General features: G+C 42.8%; 1 protein-coding gene across 3 annotated transcripts in view; it reads right to left on the bottom strand.

Moving 5' to 3' along the window:
• The window catches only part of slc38a3b (solute carrier family 38 member 3b), a 165,824-nt gene that overhangs the window by 44,812 nt on the left and 99,188 nt on the right, over positions 1–21,824 (bottom strand). For all 3 annotated transcript variants that reach the window (XM_072280829.1, XM_072280830.1, XM_072280831.1), the window contains exon 8: positions 60–142. In XM_072280829.1, coding sequence (XP_072136930.1) covers positions 60–142 — 83 coding nt within the window. The remainder of the gene's footprint in view (positions 1–59; positions 143–21,824) is intronic.

Here is a 21,824-nt window from a genome sequence, read left to right as displayed (position 1 = left end):
TCACAGTTTGAGGGATTAACTAATGAGAACCAAATTTTCACAGTATTACCAGGACTAACCGAGTTGTTTCATTAAGGCCAGAGGCAGCACCACTGTCGCTGATGCTATGATCACCAGGTAGTTTCCATTCAGGTACCATTCACTGAAACAGAAAATAGGATTAAAATGGAAGTTTGCATAGATACGCCAGAGAGAAACTAATTGCGCAAATTATGATATAAAGATATAAGTGCAGACTAAAGTAAAGTCAGGTGCTGGGGACTGGAATACACTGAAGATATACAGTAAAGACAATGCAAAAATTGACATGATCAATCAGTAGTAGGCGCAGTAACATTTCACTAGTACGCAAGCCACCAGAGAAAGTCTTGGAAAACATTTCAGAGAGTTCATTTTGCAGCATGAACCTGCATCAAACCATCGACTTTTGTGCTGCCCTCTTCCCATTTCTCAGTGGCTGGAGAACCAGGGAGCAGGCTTCATTCATTAATCCTTGCAACTGGGATCCCTGACTTAAGTATCTTCCTGCTCTCAGCAAGAGCCCTGTGTACAGCCAGAAGGTTAATCGAGGCTGAAACAAGTTTGCCCCTATCCTGTACCATGTTGTTTGTGTGTTTCTGAGGTCAGAAAATGTATTGAGAGTCTCAAAATAATCTCATGATCTGACTGAAAGCTTCGTTGTACTCTGTTAGCACAATGGACACCACTGCATCCTTAACTGTTCTTACTAAAACTGTCCCACAGTGCTGCTGGAAGGGCATGACTTGGCCAACATTTCCCCTTCAACCAACATCAGTAAAACGGTTAATTGGTCCATTAACAGGTTGCTGTTTGAGGAAGCTTGCTCTATGCAAATTACTTCCCACATTACAACAGTGACTACACTTCCCAAGTTCTTTATTGGTTGTTAAGTGCTTTGGAATGCCATGAAAGTTGTCCCACAAATCACAGCGTGCTGTACATTCCAAGTGTCACTTTTACTAAAAATCAGAATTAAATGAAGATCAATCACTTATTCAGTGCTATCGTATAAACTGATTTTACTGTTGTGAAGCAGAGCTTTGAGCTTACATATCAAAAAATACAAGCTTGATTTTCAGGGTAATAAAATGTTATTCTGGGCACGTTCCAATTAAAAACCATGGCCTGTTTGCCAAGAGGTGAGTAACTTTCAAAACATTTATACAGTGCTTGTCTGGAGACACAGTCATCTGTAGTCAGCATTTGGCTTCAATGACTGTTTATTCTGTATTCCAGGAAGTACTCTAGTGGCTGGGACAAGAGGAGCATTTGGTAACAGAACTGATACTTTACAGTTTTCACACAAGTTTGGGCTTAAAGCAAATTTCTGAATGAGCTCAGCGGAGTTGGGCAGAATCTGTAGAGGCAAACGGATGGTTGATGCTCCGGGTCAGGATCCGGCAACAGGACTGCTGGGCTTATTCTGCTGAGGCCTGCTACTTCCAGTAAAACGGTGGCAACCTTGGTCGCTGTGGCCTCTTCACATCTGACAAACGTTGCAAATCTACGTCCTAAACATTTCTCTTGTGACTGATTGCAAGACCCTGTTGGACGTTGGTGATATAAATACTGCAAGTCTGTTTCATTGGTTTAATGGGGAGCCACGGAGCAGACCCTCATGCCACAGCATCACCTGTTACAGGCACCACGGCGGGGGTGGGAGGGTGGTGTCGCAGGAGAAGGTGCTGGAGACACTGTGAAACAGAACAGAGGCACGGCGGACGCACTGGAATCCGTGCTGGGTTGGACGCTAGACCCTCCCGTCAGTACTGCTCTTTACTGTTTGATCCCCGGAAGACATGCTGGTCTGTCTTCGTCTGCTGAATGAGCGCAAGATCAGGAACTCTTGTGTACTTGTTTCTTGCAGAAATGTGGCTCTGGGACAACATCCCATGCATCATCAACTTTCAGGCTATGCCACTCTGGGGCTTGTACTAATATTATTTTTTGTGACTGTGTGTGCTATTGTAACTATATCATGCTGTAACTATCATAACTATGTGTTGTGTGTTGTGTGCATCTTGCCCCTGGAGGAACACTGTTTAATTTAGCTGTATACATGTGCATGGTTGAATGACAATTGAACTTGATCCTTTGTGAAAAGCTATGACTGGCTCTTTTACACTTGTAAACTGAAAGCAGTGAAGCACAACAGTGGTTCCATTGGTCAGGAAAAGAAAGAATTCATCTCTTTTATGTAACATTTTATCAAAGCGTCACAGAGGGCTTCATCATCAATGAGTTACTCGTGTCTTCATTATTTTGTGCAGGGTCAGAACTTAACCCAAGTCACTGGAACTGTGAGCTTGTACCTCTACACTGGCATGGCTGGTAGAGCCACAGGCTGACAGCTCCAGTGACTTGGATTAAATTCTGACCCTGAGTGCTGTACTTGTTGAGTTTGCATGTTCTCCCTGCAATCTCCTGGGTTTTTCTGAGCTGCACCAGTGTTTGTTTAAAGCACGGTATAGACCCTTCCGGCCTAACAAGGCCACACTGTCCAATTACACGAATGTGACTAATTAACCTACTAGCATGTACATCTTTGCAATGTGGGAGGAAACTAGAGCACCTGATGGAAATGCACGTGGTCATAGTGAGAACGTACAAGTTCCTTACATTCAGCAACAGGAATTGAACCCGTCTCTGGCACTGTAATTAATGCATGAACCGCTACACTGCTGTGTTTTCTCACCACAAAGGTTTTGGAGTCGTAGGTTAATTAGCCACTGTGATTGTCTCTAGTGTGCAGGCAAAGAGTAAAATCTGAGGGGAATTTAAGAGAACAGATGGGAGGGAAAATTGATGGGGGATAGGATTGCTCACCGAGCTGGCTTTATCCTTGCCATAGAGGGAGTACAGGGAAGGTTCACCAGATTGATTCCTGGGATGGCAGGACTTTCATATGAAGAAAGAATGGATGAACTGGGCTTGTACTCGTTGGAGTTTAGAAGATTGAGGGGGGATCTGATTGAAACGTATAAGATCCTTAAGGGATTGGACAGGCTAGATGTAGGAAGATCGTTCCCGATGTTGGGGAAGTCCAGAACGAGGGGTCACAGTTTGAGGATAGAGGGGAAGCCTTTTAGGACCGAGATTAGGAAAAACTTCTTCACACAGAGAGTGGTGAATCTGTGGAATTCTCTGCCACAGGAAACAGTTGAGGCCAGTTCATTGGCTATATTTAAGAGGGAGTTAGATATGGCCCTTGTGGCTACGGGGGTCAGGGGGTATGGAGGGAAGGCTGGGGCGGTGTTCTGAGTTGGATGATCAGCCATGATCATAATAAATGGCGGTGCAGGCTCGAAGGGCCGAATGGCCTACTCCTGTACCTATTTTCTATGTTTCTATGACTCAAGGGGCTGAAAATGGCCTCCTCTTACATTGTAAGGAAAAGCAGAAACATGGTGTTCATGCCAGTGGTTAATCTGGTGTTGTTTGACAATGCCTAACATCTACCATAAGTGTAAGATTGGACAAACTCCTAGTCTAACTTCTCATCTTAGATTACATGTGCAGTTCAAGGACAGGAAAGCCAACCACGATCTCCTGACTCTGACAAAATATTAGCAAATTCAATCTAATAAAACTAGGAAGAGGCCAGGAGAGGCATGCTTCTCCCAGGGACGGTGTGGCATGGTAGCATAACGGTTAGCACAAGTGCTTTCCAGCACCATCAATCAGAGATGGGGGCTCGATTCCCGTCACTGTCCATAAGGAGTTTGTACATTCTCCTTGTGACTGCATGTGCTCTGGTTTCCTACATTCCAAAGTGTTAGTAGGCTGTGGGCATGCCATGTTGGCAGCAAAGGTGTGGCAGCACTTGTGGGCTGCCTCCAGCACAATCCCCAGACAGTGTCAGTTGTTGACAAAAATGATGCATTTCACTGTATGTTTTGATGTTCGTGCGACAAATAAAATTAATCTTTAATGCTATCTTTGAATGGCCCCAGTGTCTAAATGACATTGAAATTTCATTGAGAGAGAAATAAACATCTCACCCCTGATGTAGCCCTTCCTTGGCCCCTCACCTCTTTATCTTGACCCACCCCCAGTACATGAGAGGTATGGTCTATCAATAGTGGCTGCCACTCGGCTCCAGTGGCCTATGATCAATTCTGGCCCAATACGTAGAGTTTACGTATTCTCCCTGTGCCTATAATGTGCTTTTTAAAGATTGTTTTATGTCATTTCCAGTACACAACTGTAAAGGAGAATTAAGTAATTGTTACTCTGGATACGATGCAGCAGCAGAAAAAAACACAATTAAGATAAAGGACACAGTAATAATAAATGATAATGTAGTGCTGGTTGGGGTTAAAATGCAGCCCTGGACAATAGGTTCCTAGAGATGTGAACAGCAGGGTTAATTGAAAATCCAGACAAGGCTGGTTAACATTCATTTTGGGTGTCTAGAGTGGGGGTGTAAAGAAGGATGTATGAAAGTTATAAGTAATTCACAGGAAGCATTGTAGATACAATGTAAGTAAAGAATTGTCCTTTCTCAGCATATGAAATGATATGTAATATTGGGTCAAACAGGCCTCCTTATCTGAAAGGGTCTTGATCTGATGCCCACTGCTCACTTTTGTTGAATAAACCACATCTGGAGCCACTAGCTTCAGTCTTTCTCTGGTGACTTTGTTCACATTACAATATTTGGGGACTTGTCCAGGACAGCTTGGTATTGTGTAGCCAGCGATCTTAGCAGTCGAAGTGGGTGAATAAATTTTTTAAATTAGCACTCACACTTGGACCCATTTGGGTCGGAAGCTACGGGATCAAGAAGTATCATGGACACAGCGGAGAGCAGAACTAGTGGACATTAGTGTGTTGTGTGTGAGTGCATGGGTGTTTATGTAAGCTACTAAATATTTATGTGTTAATTTTGTGAGATAGGCCACCAGTTGTGAAGGGTGATTACCAAAGGTTAAGGTCATCAGCCTGGGGTATACATACTCGTTCCAGGAACTGTATTTTGGCAGGCATGTTTGTGAGTGTGTGCCTGTTTTGACAATGCATCTGTAGCTTTGGTGTAACAATTAGATGCAAAGGAATACAACAGACGTTATGAGTTCAAACGCACATAAGTGGCAGATTGAGGAGTACATGTACGTACTTGTTTACCTTGTACACATCATTTGTATTTTGCGTAATGTGGGAATTAGTGTGGAGATATTTCATGGAGAGGTTTTACCCAGATATATGTGTCAGGATGGCTCTAACGTCAGGTTGGGACCCCTGAGTCAGCCCTTAACTTTGATTTGGAACATCCATTAGTCCTTCAGCCCTGGGGAGAAGCAAAGCACTCTCTCAGAGTTGCCCTCACTTAAAATCGCATGTGGGAATTTGAAATTCTGGTGCAAGCTCCAAGAAATGACTGAAATTCACCAGATGCATCCTAAAGATATCCAAGTGTTGGTAAAAGTGAAGTGCCTGAGGAATATGTGGGACAGGGGTTGCAGGATGGTACATGGGCAACTACCAGGAACCACCAGCGCAATGAAGAGAGATAGCGCTTCTTTAAGGGGGAAGTGAGGCAGCAGCTGGGGGCGGTGAGAATAACTAATGCCAGTAGTTCAGAGAGCTGATGAGCCTGCCTTTGATTATGCAGAACGTACATACCGAGCGTATGAGGAGTATTCAGGGTGGATAACCCAGTCTTCCTGAAAATGCTGAAGGAAGACCTGAGCTCAGCCTCATTCAAATAGGATCACTCCAACCCCTCCTGTACATCGATGAGAGGGCCTGTGAGCCTGATATATTTACATCGCAGGTGCCCCTTGAAAGAGGGTAACTACTGGTAGCCACTACAGAGTTTTAGCTATCAGAAGTGAAGGGGTGAAGATAAAGAATACGATTAAACTGTAATCAGGCAGCAGGGAAGGAGGCAATAGGTATACGAATAACAAAGCTGTATTTTATAGACTTTTGGTCAAATTTCTGGAAAAAATCTCTCTCCTTACAGTCTTGTCTTAGGGAAGATAGTGTAGATGTAAATGCACATAAGGTCTTTGAGGAAGGGATTCTGAAGCACAGGGCATTGTGCTGCCTTATTTGATTAGATCCTCTTTAAGGTTGGCTTTACCTGAAACAAATCTGTTTTTGTCCAGGAGGGAGGACAGTTAGGGCATATTCTGAACTTAGCCTATAGAGCAAACTGTTAACTTCAGCAATCAATCTTTAGGCCTGAACATGGACTAAAATTAAATTTAAAATGCAGCCCTGGACAATAGATTCCGAGAGCTGTGAATAGCAGTTAATTGCAAAACCAGACAATGCTGGCTTACATTCATTTTGGGTGTCTGGAATGTGGGTGCGAAGAAGCAAGTATGAAGGTTATATGTAATTCAAAGGAAGCATTGTAGATACATAGTAAGTATAGAATTGTCCTTTGATATTTAGCATATAAAATATGATGTAATATTGGGTCAAACATGGCTTGTCATCTGAAATGGACGCCCACTGTTTGTTTTTGCTGAATAAACCGTTTCTGTATCCACTAGCTTCAGTCTCTATCCAGTGACCTTGTTCACATTACAACAGGCGCCAAGGACACGTGATTCCTTAGCGTTCCGCAATTCTCATCACAAAGACATTGTGCTGGTTGGTAGGTGAATTGGCTACAGTGAACTACCTCTCGTGCAGGTGTGGTGCAAAAGATTGTGGGTGGTTAATGTGCCTGTGAGAGAGAATAGGTTACAGGGGAGTAAATGGGGGAATGGGACAGATGGGACAGATGATTGGCCTGAGATCTGAGATTTCAACTCCCATTCAATGCCCTAACCTGACTCTCACGGTCTGGATCTCCAACTGTGATGTTCCTCCCATTGTATACAACTCACTGCCTCCTGTTTCACCTCAGCAGATCCTAGCCACATTCTAATGCACAACTTGCTGTTTGCTAACCCATCCCTACTTCTGTTCCTCTGATCATTCTGCAGTGGTTAACAGAGCTGAAGAAAGGACCCCAAAAATAAGTTGTCAGAAAGACCAGAAAAAAGAGTGCAGACCCAGAATATGGGACAGGACACTAGAAGAGGTCAGCAGCTCAAGCAGCATCTGTGGAAGCAGAAGGGGTTTCTATTTAAGAGCCTGCAGGGTCTGCTAAGTGATAGTTGTAACCCAATGGGGAAGGGATGGAAAACAGATGGAACAGAGAGAGATGGGACAGAGATTAGTATATGATAGGTAGACCCAGATAGGGAAGAGGATGATAGGCAGATGGAACCAGGTGAGGAAGGAGGAAGAAAGAGATGAACAAGGGGCAAGCAAATCAAGTATCCCATTGAATGTATACTTGTGGTCAGTATATTAGGTACACCTGCTCAATAATGCTAATATCTAATCAGCCAATCGTGGGGCAGCAACTCAATGCATAAAAGCATGCAGATATGGTCAGAAAGTTTGGTTGTTATTTAGGCCAAACATCAGAATGGGGAAGAAACATGATCTAAGTGGCTTTGACCATGGAATTATTTGCAGGTGCCAGGAGAAGTGGTTTGAATATCCCAGGAACTGATGATCTCCTAGGATTTTCACACACAATAGTCTCTAGTTTACAGAGGATAGTGCAAAAAACAAAACAAAAATCCAGTAAGCATTAGTTCTGAAGATGAAAATCCCTTGTTAATGGGAGAGGTCAGAGGAGAATGGCCAAAAGACTCAAGCTGACAGAAAGACAAAAGTAATTCTAATAAGCACACAATAAAACAGTGGTGTGCATCAAATCTTGGACTACAGAAGAAGGCCATGAACATACACTCAGTGACCCCTCTATTAGGTACGATGTATCTCTTACGGGTGCAGTGGAAAGTGCCAGAGGAGGTGGACAGGGAGACGAAGATTAAGTGCATAAGGTCTGTTTTGTTGTCCACTACACCCTGAATCTCATACAGTATGTCACAGGCTTTTGCAAAACCTGTTGGCATATAAAGCATGATATATTTCACATGTTTCTTTCCCAGCACCACAGAAATTATGACACACTTCCTTAGCTCCCTGACCACTGGTACATGTAGCAACAGCCATAGTTAACCAGACTTACAACAAATAAATTGCAATGAGAGTCCCACAGAACTAACTCCTCTCTGTTCCCTAGTAACTGGGTGATAATCAGTATGTGAGCCTAAATATTCAGCGCTGGGATAATTAGAGAGAGGGCTGGAAAGTAGTCTGCAAAGAAATATGAAGGCAATTATGTTACAGCTGGAACGTCAGTAATATAATATTTTTTTTGAAAGTTCACACAGCAGACCTTTTGATTGAAAGTGGATAAAAACCAAACATGATTTCTGGAGGCATTATGTGAGCACATCAATTTATTAGCACAGAACACGTTAGAAATTAATAACTGCTCTTATGTTTCATGATTTATTTTTAATTACCGACCTTACTGGGTTCTTTGAACAGAATTACAGATAAATATACTTGTAAAACAAATTGTGTGTGTGTGTGTGTGTGTGTGTGTGTGTGTGTGTGTGTGTGTGTGTGTATATACGTACGCGCGCAGTTATGAGTGCACATCTACTTTTACCAAGTTACTAGCACGTACTTTAGAAATTACCTAGAGTTACCCATAGCCCTCTATTTTTCTAAGCTCCATGTACCTATCAAGGAGATTCTTAAAAGACCTATTGTATCCACCTCCACCACCATGGCCAGCAGCCCATTCCACACACTCACCACTCTCTGCATAAAAATCTTACCCCTGACATCTCTTCTGTACCTACTTTCAAGCACCTTAAAACTGTGCCCTCTCATATTAGCCATTTCAGCTCTGGGAAAAAGCCTCTGACTATCCACATAATCAATGCCTCTCATCATCTAATACACCTCTATCAGGTCATTTCGTCACTCCAAGGAGAAAAGGTTGAGTTCACTCAACCTATTCTCATAAGGCATGCTCCCCAATCCAGGCAGCATCCTTGTAAATCTCCTCTGCACTCTCTCTATAGTATCCACATCCTTCTTGTAGTGAGATGACCAGAGCTGAGCACAGTACTCCAAGTGGGGTTGGATCATGCTCCTATATAGCTGTAACATTACCTCTCGGCTCTTGAACTCAATTCCACAGTTGATGATGAAGGCCAATACACTGTATTCCTTCTTAACCACACAGTCAACCGGCACAACAGCTTTGAGTATCCTATGGACTCAGTCCGCAAGATTCCTCTGATCCTCCACACTGCCAATAGTATATTCTGTCATCATATTTGACCTACCTAAATGAATCACCTCACAATTACCTGGGTTGAACTCCATCTCCCACTTCTCAGCCCTATTTTGCATCCTATTAATGTCTTGCTGTAACCTCTGACAGCCCTCTACACTATCCACAACACCCCCAACCTTTGTGTCATCAGCAATTTACTAACCCATCCCCCCACCTCTTCATTTAGGTCATTTATAAAAATCACAAAGAGTAAGTGTCCCAGAACAGATCCCTGAGACACACCGCTGGTCACCGATCTCCATGCAGAATATGACCCATCCACAACCATTCTTTGCCTTCTGTGGGCAAGCCAGTTCTGGATCCACAAAGCAATGTTCCCTTGGATCCCATGCCTCCTTACTCTCTCAATAAGCCTTGCATGGGGTACCTTATCAAATGCCTATACACTACATATCAAATCCACATACACTACATCTACTGCTCTACCTTCATCAATGTGTTTAGTTAAATCAGAAAAAAAATTTCAATCAGGCTTGTAAGGCACGACCTGCCTTTGAGAAAGCCATGCTGGCAATTCCTAATCATATTACGCCTCTCCAAATGTTCATAAATCCTTCCTCTCAGGATCTTCTCCATCAGCTTAACAACTACTGAAGTAAGACTCACTGGTCTATAATTTCCTGGCCTATCTCTACTCCCTTTCTTGAATAAGGGAACAACATCTGCAACCCTCCAATCCTCCGGAATCTCTCCTGTCCCCATTGATGATGATCACAAAGCAGCCTCCAAGCTACTATCCCCCTACAGCTGTACACAAGGCATTGCAATTATAGGTCTCTAGGATGTACCTCTTCCTGTGTAAAACGGTTGTTTTGACTTCTACTGGACCGTTGCATTAACCCAACTATTTAATTGTGGCCTTACCCCTCCAGATCTCCGTGCATTTCTGTTGCCGCACTGAAACTGTTCACTCCTATCTGCTCTCTGAAATGGCCCAGCCCTCAGCCATACCACAGTGTGACAGCAATTATAGAAAGTTATATTCCACTTCTGGGACAGTCTGGGATGGTGATAAATACTGTCCCTGTCCGCAGACTCAACACTGAATTTTTTAAGGAGTTTTGTTCTGCATTGCACTAAAGGTCTTTGTGCTCCTTCTCTATGTATGTACTTTGAAAATTCCAGAAGATAATACTGAAGTCGACAGAGATATTGGCTTAAAGGCATTTTTGTTTCCAAACTTCAAAGTTCCATTGTCTATGTGGCAAGAAGTAGAAATTTCTTTCTCTTTCCATGCTTTCCAATGCATTTTACACCTTGCTTCTAACCATTTTGGTTATTCTAAAATAAAGATAAGTTTTAATTGTCACATATACATTGAATCATACAATGGAATGCATCATTTGCAGCTGGGGTCAACCCATTAGTGTTGCCACGCTTCCAGTGTCAACAAAGCACACCCCCAGCTTATGGACCCTAATCCTACCATACGTCTTTGGAATGTGGTAGGAACCCAGAGCTCCTGGAGGAAAGCCATACGATTAATGCTCTAACTCCCTACAGACAGCACAGCCATTTGACCCCAAGTTTAGAGCTGGATGTTGCAAAGTGTTGCGTTTACTGCTACACTACTGCAGCCCCCACCAGTATTGTCTCTTTAGCAATTCTTTATGCATTATTTCAGATTGCACTACTACACCCAGTATCCACATTACTAGGTACACCTGCTCAGTATTGAAACATCAAATTAACCAATCATGTGGCAGCAACTCAATGCATAAAACCACACAGACATGGTCAAGAGATTCAGTTGTTGTTCACACCATACATCAGAATGGGGAAGACACAAGATCTAAATGACTTTGACTGAGGAATGATTGTTGGTGCCAGACGGGGTGACTTAAGTATCTCAAAAACTGCTGATCGCCTGGGATTTTCATGCACGGTTGTCTCTAAAGTTTACAGAGAATGGTGTAAAAAAGCTCAAAAAACATACACTGAGTGGAAGCGAAGAGAAATCATAGGAGAATGGCCAAACTGGTTTAGGCTGACAAGAGGGTAACAGTAACTCAAATAACCATATGTTATAACAGCCATGTGCAGAAGAACATTTGTGAACATACACAGCATTGAACCTTGAAGTCCTCCCAACCACTGAGCACATCAACATAAACTGTTAGCACAGAAAAATAGCATCCATTATGAGGAATGCTCACCGCCTAAGACAAGCTCTCTTCTCAGTGCTGCCATCAGGAAGAAGGTGCAGGAGTCTCAGGACTCACACCACCAGGTTCAGGATCAGTTACTACCACTCAACCATCAGCCTCTTGAACCAAAGGGGATAACTTCACACATCTTCACTTGCCCCATAATTGAATGTCCTCACTACCAATGGACTCTTTCAAGTTCTCTTCATCTCATATTCTTGATAGTTATTGCTTATTTATTATTATTATTATTTCTTCTTTTGTATTTGAGCACATTGTCTTCAACACGTTAGTTGAATACCCTAGTTGGTGGGGGTGGGGGGCGTCTTTCATTGATTCTGTTATGGTTATTATTCTATAAATTGATTATGTTCAGAAAAACTGAATCCCAGCATTGTATATGGTGACAGATATGTACTATGATAATAAATTTACTTTGAACTTTTGACCTTTGGATGGGCTACATCAGCAGAAGACTTTGAACATACAGCAGCCACTCCATTAGGTTCAGGAGGTACTTAATAAAGTGGCCACTGAGTGTATCTTTGCAGCATTCCATTGTTTTGCACACCTTGCTGAATTTATTATCATTACCATCTATACTGCTTACTCTGAGAGCTTCACAAGAGCAAGTTCCATTACACCCTGGTGTTCATGACAATAATGTAAATCTGAACTGAGTCAGCAAGACATCAACAGAGCCTGTTCAGTGTTTCCAACAGCTTTCTGAAGCTCTTGTTCTGGGCCAAGGGAGGATTCAGGGCAATCATTCTTGGTGTCTTCAGGGCTGAAAGAAGCCAGTGTTTCCTATCTGGCTCTGACAGTCACAGCAATCTCTGGCCTGGTGTTCATAATCTCCTCACAGATGCTCTGTGCAGTTTGTAAAACACCTCAGAATGGAGACTGTAAAGGCAGCTTGTGGCCAGGCTCAGCTAACTCCTTAACCTCTTCATTGCCATGCTCACCATTTTCATTTTTTTAAATGTACTGAGACAAAGTACAGAATAGGCACTTCTGAACCTTCAAACTGCACAGCCTAGCAACCCCCGCTTTAACCTTGTCCTAATCATGAGCAAAATGACAATCACCAATTAATCTGCTACCTGGCATGTCTTTGTACTGTGGGAGGAAACCGGAAGACTCAGAGAAAACCCACACATTCCACAGGGAGAGCATACAGACTCTTTACAGATGACGCTGGAAATGTTCTCTGAACTCCCCGAAGCTCCCACGCTACCATGGCATCCATTTTCTGATTTCTTAAAAGGTGGTAGCACAGTGGTGCAGCTGGTACTGCTGCTGCCTCAGAGCACCAGAGACATGGGTTCAATCCTGACCTCTGCTCTGCCTACATGGAGTTTGCTCATTCTCCCTTCGAATGCATGGGTTTCTCCCCAGAGTGCTCTAGTTCACAAAGATTCGTGGGTTTCTTGATTAACTGCTGTACATTGTCCCTATTCTGTAGGTGAATGGTAGAATCTAGAGGAAGTTGAGGGGAAAATAAGGTTAATGCAAAATTATTATAAATGGGTGGTTGATGGTTAGCAAAGTCTTGGTGGGCTGAAGGGCCTGTTTCTCTCTCTCTCTCGTCTAAGAGCTAGTATAGTCCTTAAAAGATGGGTTCAGTAAGGCACCTAGGTTTGGTACATACAACTTCAAGCATTACAGTACAGTACGAGCTCTTTGACCCACAATGTTGTGCCGAACTTTTAACCTACACTAAAATCTATTCAACCTTTCTCTCCCACATAGCCCTCCGTTTTTATATCACCCATGTGCCTATCTAAGTTTTCTTACGTGTCCCTAATGTATTATATCTGCCTCTATCACCACCCATGGCAGGGCACTCCACACACCAACTAATCTGTGTAAAAAAAACAGTAAATTCTCCCCTAAACTTTCCTCCAATCACCCTAATATTATGCCCTGTCATATTAGCCATTTTTAACCTGGGGAAAAGTCTCTGGCTGTCCATTCCATCTATGCCTCTTATCTTATACACCTCTATCAAGTTGCCACTCATCCTGCTTCACGCCAAAGAGAAAACTCCTAGCTCACTCAACATATCCTCAAATGACATGCTCTCTAATCCAGGCAACATCCTGATAAATCTCCTCTGCACCCTCTCTAAAGCTTCCACCTTTCTCCTTAATGAAGCAATCAGAACTGAGCACAATATTCCACATGTGGTTTAACCAAAGTTTATAGAGCTGCAACATTACCTCAAGGCTCTTGAACTGCTCTTTTCATGAATGCACCAAGCAGATTCCAGTTCTACAATCACTTCCCACTTAAACATTCATAACCAAAGAAGTTTTGCAGGGAAGTAGAGGAAGGAATGTTTTTCGAAAGATATGAAGGCAGCTTCAGTTACACTGCAGCTCCCAGTTAAAATATCTGTATTTTAACTTGCCTAAGGGAGTCACACAGCCATGTAACTACAACAGAATCAAGCCCCAGTGGGTCTCTCAAACATTCAGGCTGCACCAGCACAAAACATCAGTGAGGAAGGAGAAAGGAGTGAAGAATCAGGAATGTTATCTGCCATGTAATTTTAGCCTGGTTATGTTCGGGCTCATTTGACCTACAGTGGTTCTGGACTTTTTTTAAGTGAAAAACTTTAGCCAGGTAGAGTGAACCCATTTTGGTAGTTCCCTTGTTAAGGTTGGCAACCACTCTGCTATAACTGGCTGAGACTGATTTTACCTGCACAATTTATATATAACTAACCTCCACTCACTGTATTTGTCTTCTGTTATTGAGATTGACCTTGCTTTAATTTTAGTTTCTTCTGCTTTGATGTCATGAGAACACACACCAGTCCTCATGCAGGGGTCAGCAGAGGAAAGGATGAGCCACTTTAACTTCCTGGGCATAATGAAGTCAAGTCAAGTCACTTTTTATTGTCATTTCGACCATAACTGCTGGTACAGTACACAGTAAAAACGAGACAACATTTTTCAGGACCATGGTGCTACATGAAACAATACAAAAACTACACCAAGCTATGTAAAACAACACAAAAACTACACTAGACTACAGATCTACCCAGGACTGCATAAAGTACACAGAACAGTGCAGGCATTACAATAAATGATAAACAAGACAATAGGCACAGCGGAGGGCAGTAGGTTGGTAGTCCAATGGCTTGGGGGAAAAACTGTTACATAAATAAACAGCTGAACAGCAGCGTCCGGGATCACGTCCGTTTCTGTATTTCGTTGGAGCCGGATGTAGTCCAATTTAGTGTCCATTGGAGAGCAGAATGGACGGGAGACCCGGCCGGCTAGGGCTTGCTCTTTTCCTGGCACGGACTCCTGCCCGCTCACCTTGCTTCCGCTTCCTCGCACACTGCTTACGACGTCCCCACCTCTGGCCACCGGCATCAGGCGAGTCCGAGAACTGCGGGCCCGATTCCCTCAGCAAGCCAACATCATCTCTGAGGAGCTATCCTGGGCACAACATATTGATGCAATCACATGGAAGGCACACCAGCGGCTATATCTCATTAGGAGTTTGGAATTTTGTATGTCACCAAAGATTCTAGCAAGTTTCTACAGATGTACCATGTTTCAGACTGGTTGCATCACCGATACAAAGGCTCCAATACACAGCATCGGATGAGGTTTCAGACAGTTCTAGACTTAGCCCGTTCCATCATGGGCACATGCCTCCCCTCCATTGAGGACATCTTCAAAAGGCGATGCCTTAAGAAACTGGCAACTATCATTAATCATGAGGCAGCAACTCAATGCATAAAAGCATGCAGACATGGTCAAGAGGTTCAGTTGTTATTTAGACCAAACATCAGAATGAGGAAGAAATGTGATATAAGGGAATTTGACCGTGGAATGACTGTTGGTGCCAGACAAGGTGGTTTGGGTATCTCAGAAACTGTTGATCTCTTGGAATTTTCACACACAACAGTCTTTAGAACTTACAGAGAATGGTGCAAAAACAAAACAAAACACCCAGTGAGCGATAGTTCTGTGGGTGAAAATGCTTTGTTAATGAGAGGTCAGAGGAGAATGGTCAGATGAGTTCAAGTGAACAGGAAGGTGACAGTAACTCAATAACCATATAGGAGGTACGTAATAAAGTGGCCACTAAGAGTAGAGCACACCAGATAGGAATGGCCGATTTTCTTCCCTGAAGCATATTAGTGAATGAGATGGGAATTGATGACTACTGAGTTGATTTATGGTGCAGAAGGGCCTTTATGGTTCACTTCGAGGATGAGAAACTTGTATGGAGAAACTGGGTAAAACTGACATCAGTCTCCCCAATCAGAGAAGATTGTAAAAAGACTTGAGAGGTGTTTTCAAATGCATGAAATAATTTAAAAGAAATCACTGGGTGGAACTGTTTTCAGTGGCAGACGGTTCAATAATCAGAATGCATGGTGAAAGGTGACTGAACATGTACAGTGCGTAGAACATAGAAGAGAGCAGCATCGTACAGGCCCATGGTGTAGGTGTCAGCCTTTGCGTATCTACTCCTCGATCAATGTAAAATTCCTTAAGGTTGTCATAACCAGGTGTGGGTACTGGAGATAAGCCCCCCACTACCTATTAAATGCTCGCTTCCCCTGACAACCAAGGCCAGCTCCTGGATAAGTGTGTGGCTTAGCTACCAAGTCTGGTAGAAATGTTTCTACCGATGAGAAAAGGGGCAAAGGTGGGTTACTGGCACCTTAAAACCACTCACTTCAGACAGATGGGGCTTGTTAGCCGTGGTTGGCAGCTCAGCTAGACAAAGAAAAATTCTGATCTTAAACCTCCGCTGCCTTGTAGCTATACACACTCATGAGGAAGGCGTTGAGAATAAACACTGAGGAAAAATCTGGAGCTGGAGTCCCTAAGGCAGTCCTATTTTGAGTTCAATACTGACTGGCACCTCCTGCGATGCTGCTGGTGCCAAACTGAATCAGTTCCCGCTGTTCCTTTGGATTCATCTGCTGCCTGCAGAGGGGGAGCCTTCTGCATAGGCAAAAGTTTGCTCTCCATATTGTACTGCCATGGCTTCCATATCATGTACACAGCTAAGACGCAACATTCATGTTGACTCTGACCAATGGAGCGCCTCAATGACCAATCCAACCCTTCCCTCCTACATAATTCATAACCTTCCATTTTTCATAGATCATATGCCTATCTAAAAGTTTCTTAAATATCCCTATTGTATTAGCCTCTGCCACCACAGCTGGCAGTACATTCCAGGCATCTACTAGGCTCTGTGTAAAAGACCTATCTCTGATATCTTGCCTAAGATCCCTCCACTCTCCTTAAAAGAATGTCATCTGGTGTTGGCCATCATCACCCTGGGAAAAAGGCACTGGCTGTCCACTCTATCTATACCTCTCATAACACCTCTATCAAGTTGCATCTCATCCACGTTCACTCCAAAGAGAAAAGACCTAGCTCGCTCAACCTTCCCTCATAAGATCGTAAGAAAGAAGATTGGCAAACAAGAAGAGGGAAACACAGTAGTGTTGCTATTACAGCTTGGAGTGCTCCAGAGTTTGGAGTTCAATTCCACCACTGTCTAGCAGGAGTTTGTAAATTCTACACATGAAGAGTGTGGGTTCCCTCTGGGTGCTCTTGTGTCCTCCCACGGTCCAAAGACATGCTGGTAAATGGGTTAATCTGGTCATTGTATATTCTACCGTGATTAGGCCAGGGTTAAATATCTGGTAACTAGGTTAATTTGCTCATTGTATATTCTACCGTGATTAGGCTAGGGTTAAATATCTGGTAAGTAAATTAAGAACCTGGTGGCATGGTGCAAAGACAATAATCTATCCCTCAATGTCAGCAAGATAAAGGAATTAGTTGTTGACTTCAGAAGGATTAGCGGACCGCACGACCCCATCTACATCGGTGGTGCGCAAGTGGAACAGGTCAAAGGTTTTAAGTTCCTCGGGGTGAATATCACAAATGACCTGACTTAGTCCAACCAAGCAGAGTCCACTGCCAAGAAGGCCCACCAGCACCTTTACTTCCTAAGAAAACTAAAGAAATTTGGCCTGTCCCCTAAAACCCTCACTAATTTTTATAGATGCACTGTAGAAAGCATTCTTCTAGGGTGCATCACAATCTGGTATGGAAGTTGTCCTGTCCAAGACTGGAAGAAGCTGCAGAAGATCGTAAATACACCCCAGTACATCACACAAACCAATCTTCCGTTGTTGGACTCACTTTACACTGCACGCTGTCGGGGCAGTGCTGCCAGGATAATCAAGGACATGACCCACCCAGCCAACACACTTTTCATCCCTCTTCCCTCCTGGAGAAGGTTCAGGAGCTTGAAGACTCATACAGCCAGATTTGGGAGTAGCTTCTTTCCAACTGTGATAAGTCTGCTGAACAGATCCTGACCCGGATCTGGGCTGTACCATCCAAATATCCGGACCTGCCTCTCGGTTTTTTGCTATTTTCTATTTATGATTTATAATTTAATTTTTTACTACTTACTATCGATTTGTACTTCAGGGAGCACGAAGTGCAGAATCAAATATCGCTGTGATGATTGTACGCTCTAGTATCAATTGTTTGACGACAATAAAGTAAAGTAGGTTAATTTGCTCATTGTCTATTGTACCATGATTAGGCTAGGGTTAAATATCCGAGTTGCCAGCTGGAAGAGCCGGAACAGCCTATTTCACACTGCATCTCTAAATAAAGTCTAAAAATAAATCAAACTTGAAGAAACTAATTTTCTGCCGAATGAGGTGTTGTGATTGCAAATGAAATGGCAGATTCAATAATAGCATTAATAAGAGGAGTGGATGAATTCTTGAGTAGAGATAAATTACTAGTCTACAAAAAAGGCAAAGGACCAGGATTAATTGCAGAATTCTGTGAAAGAGCTGGTAGGTTATGTCAGATTCAGTGGCCTCTCTCTGTGCTTACCACTCAAAGATTCCTTGTGTCAGTGCTGTGTAACTTCTATCTGAAACACAGACCAGTATTTAAGGATTTTTTTAAAAATAGTAATCCCCCCATTGATGTTTTTATCTCACTAAAGGAAGCTAATTAGCCCATTGTGTCTATACTGACTTTCTGAACCAGCAGGTAGTAAGTCCATCTCTTAAGCTCTTTTCTAAAATCCCTGAAAAATTCCTTTCCTTATAGGAACACAGCTACTTTTTTCCTTCTGAAAATTACAATTGAATCTATTCTCCATATGCTTCTTCATACCCTTTTAGGCAGTACACTTCACATTATTACAGTTCTGTGAAAAATCTATACCCAGTGGCTACTTTATTAGGTACACCAGTAGGTTAATGCAAAAAGCTAATCAGCTAATCATGTGGCAGCAACTCAATGCATAAAAGCCTGAAGACATGTTCAAGAGGTTCAGTTGTTGTTCAGACCAAACATAAGAATGGGGGGAAAAAATGTGATCGAAGTGACTTTGAAGGTGGAATACATAGAACATAGAATAGTACAGCACAGTACAGGCCCTTCGGCCCACAATGTTGTGCCGACCCTCAAACCCTGCCTCCCATATAAGCCCCCACCTTAGATTCCTCCATATACCTGCCTAGTAGTCTCTTAAACTTCACTAGTGTATCTGCCTCCACCACTGACTCAGGCAGTGCATTCCGCACACCAACCACTCTCTGAGTAAAAAACCTTCCTCTAATATCCCCCTTGAACTTCCCACCCCTTACCTTAAAGCCATGTCCTCTTGTATTCAGCAGTGGTGCCCTGGAGAAGAGGCGCTGGCTATCCACTCTATCTATTCTTCTTATTATCTTGTACATCTCTATCATGTCTCCTCTCATCCTCCTTCTCTCCAAAGAGTAAAGCCCTAGCTCCCTTAATCTCTGATCATAATGCATACTTTCTAAACCAGGCAGCATCCTGGTAAATCTCCTCTGTACCCTTTCCAATGCTTCCACATCCTTCCTATAGTGAGGTGACCAGAACTGGACACAATACCCCAAGTGTGGCCTAACCAGAGTTTTATAGAGCTGCATCATTACATTGCAACTCTTAAACTCTATCCCTCGACTTATGAAAGCTAACACCCCATAAGCTTTCTTAACTACCCTATCCACCTGTGAGGCAACTTTCAGGGATCTGTGGACATGTACCCCGAGATCCCTCTGCTCCTCCACACTACCAAGTATCCTGCCATTTACTTTGTACTCTGCCTTGGAGTTTGTCCTTCCAAAGTGTACCACCTCACACTTCTCTGGGTTGAACTCCATCTGCCACTTCTCAGCCCATTTCTGCATCCTATCAATGTCTCTCTGCAATCTTTGACAATCCTCTACACTATCTACAACACCACCAACCTTTGTGTCGTCTGCAAACTTGCCAACCCACCCTTCTACCCCCACATCCAGGTCGTTAACAAAAATCACGAAAAGTAGAGGTCCCATAACAGATCCTTGTGGGACACCACTAGTCACAATCCTCCAATCTGAATGTACTCCCTCCACCACCACCCTCTGCCTTCTGCAGGCAAGCCAATTCTGAATCCACCTGGCCAAACTTCCCTGGATCCCATGCCTTCTAACTTTCTGAATAAGCCTACCGTGTGGAACCTTGTCAAATGCCTTACTAAAATCCATATAGATCACATCCACTGCACTACCCTCATCTATATGCCTGGTCACCTCCTCAAAGAACTCTATCAGGCTTGTTAGACACGATCTGCCCTTCACAAAGCCATGCTGACTGTCCCTGATCAGACCATGATTCTCTAAATGCCTATAGATCCTATCTCTAAGAACCTTTTCTAAATCTCTAAGAATGATTGTTCATGCCAGACAGGGTGGTTTGAGAATCTCAGCAACCGCCGATCTCCTGGATTGCTATGCCCAGCAAAAAACAAAAACCATTCAGTGAGCAGCAGTTTTGTGGGTGAAAGTGCCTTGTTAATGAGAAAGGCCAGAGGAGAATGGCCAGACTGGTTCAAGCTGACAGGAAGGTGACAGTAACTCAAATAACCACACATTACAACAGTGGTGCGCAGAAGAGCATCTCTGAATGCACAACACTTCGAACTTTGAAGTGAATGGGCTACACCAGGACAAGACAATGGACATACACTCAGTGGCCACTTTATTAGGTACTAGAGGCACCTAAGAAGCCGGCCATTGAGCGTGTGTTCTCTTTTTGGCATATTTTACATCGTCGTTCTGAAGTTGACTTGTATGTACTTCCACAAAGTGCACAGGTTTAAAACTTTCTGTGGATTACTATTCATAAATTATTGAACTGATAAAAACATCTGGTTATTGCAAATTAATGTTGTGGTAAATATGTCCTGTTGCATGTGGTGTAAATGAGCTTTTAACCAAAATAAGTCATTGCCTTTAAAATACTAATTTTATATGTCATTTCTGTTAAGTAACTATTTCAACATTTTGAGAGGTTTAAAATAAAAATTATAAAATTTAATTTTCTATTTCAAAATTATCTGGTGATAACACTTCGATTTCTAACCTAGTCTTGAACAGACTGGAATTTTGATTTTTCAACTTGTAAAATATTTAGAAATGTAAATTAAAAATTGTGCTTCTTTATTTCCTGATATGCTGTCTGGGAGACTTCAATGTAATTACATGTTTGGTTTGCCAACGATCTATTTAATCCAAATGTCACAGATGCTGGGAAAGACGTGTATGTCATAAGTTGCTGGAGGTGGTCTTTACAGTCAGCATAATTTTTATTCCCTTTGTATTGATGCAGTCATGATGAAAGAGTGCCAGCAGCTCTGCCTCATTAGGAGTTGAAGGAGATTTAACATGTCACAAAAAACTTTTATACATATATTTCCATAGATGTATGATGGAGAGCATTTTGATTGAATGCATCACAGCCTGGTCAGGGGCTGCAACGTGCATAATTGCAGGAAACTGCAAAGGATTGTAGGCCGAGCCAGCTCCATTATGGGCAAAACCCACCCTTGCATCATGGACATCTTTAAGAGGCAACGCATCACTGTGGAGCCTCTCGATCTGGGACACATGTCCCTTCTCATTACTACCCTCAAAGAGGAAGTACAGGAGCCTGAAGGCCCACAATCAATGATTCAAACACAGCTTCTTCACCTCAGCTATCAGATTTCTGGCTGCTATTTATTTTTTTAATGCAATTTATAGTGACTCTATGTCTTTACACTGTTCTACTGCTGTAAAGCAATGAATTTCACTTCATATATGTCAGTGATAATAAAGCTGATGCTGATTTTCTGGTGTGGAAAAGTTTCTTCATATCAAAATATAGACGATAAAAAGAGCTTTAAGTTGTTTAAATCTTAAAGACCTAAAGAAATTAAAACTAAAAGGGACGGGTTACACCTGAATTGGCGGTGGGGGCGGGGCGGGGCGGGGGGAATATCCTTGTAGGCAGGTTTGCTAGAGCTGTAGCGGAGGGTTTAAACTAAATTGGCAGGGGAATGGG

The sequence above is a fragment of the Mobula birostris genome, chromosome 16 (assembly GCF_030028105.1).
Source record: "Mobula birostris isolate sMobBir1 chromosome 16, sMobBir1.hap1, whole genome shotgun sequence".
Taxonomy (NCBI): domain Eukaryota; kingdom Metazoa; phylum Chordata; class Chondrichthyes; order Myliobatiformes; family Myliobatidae; genus Mobula; species Mobula birostris.
Note: the sequence above shows the minus strand (reverse complement) of the source record. Positions and strands in the feature narration are given on the sequence as shown.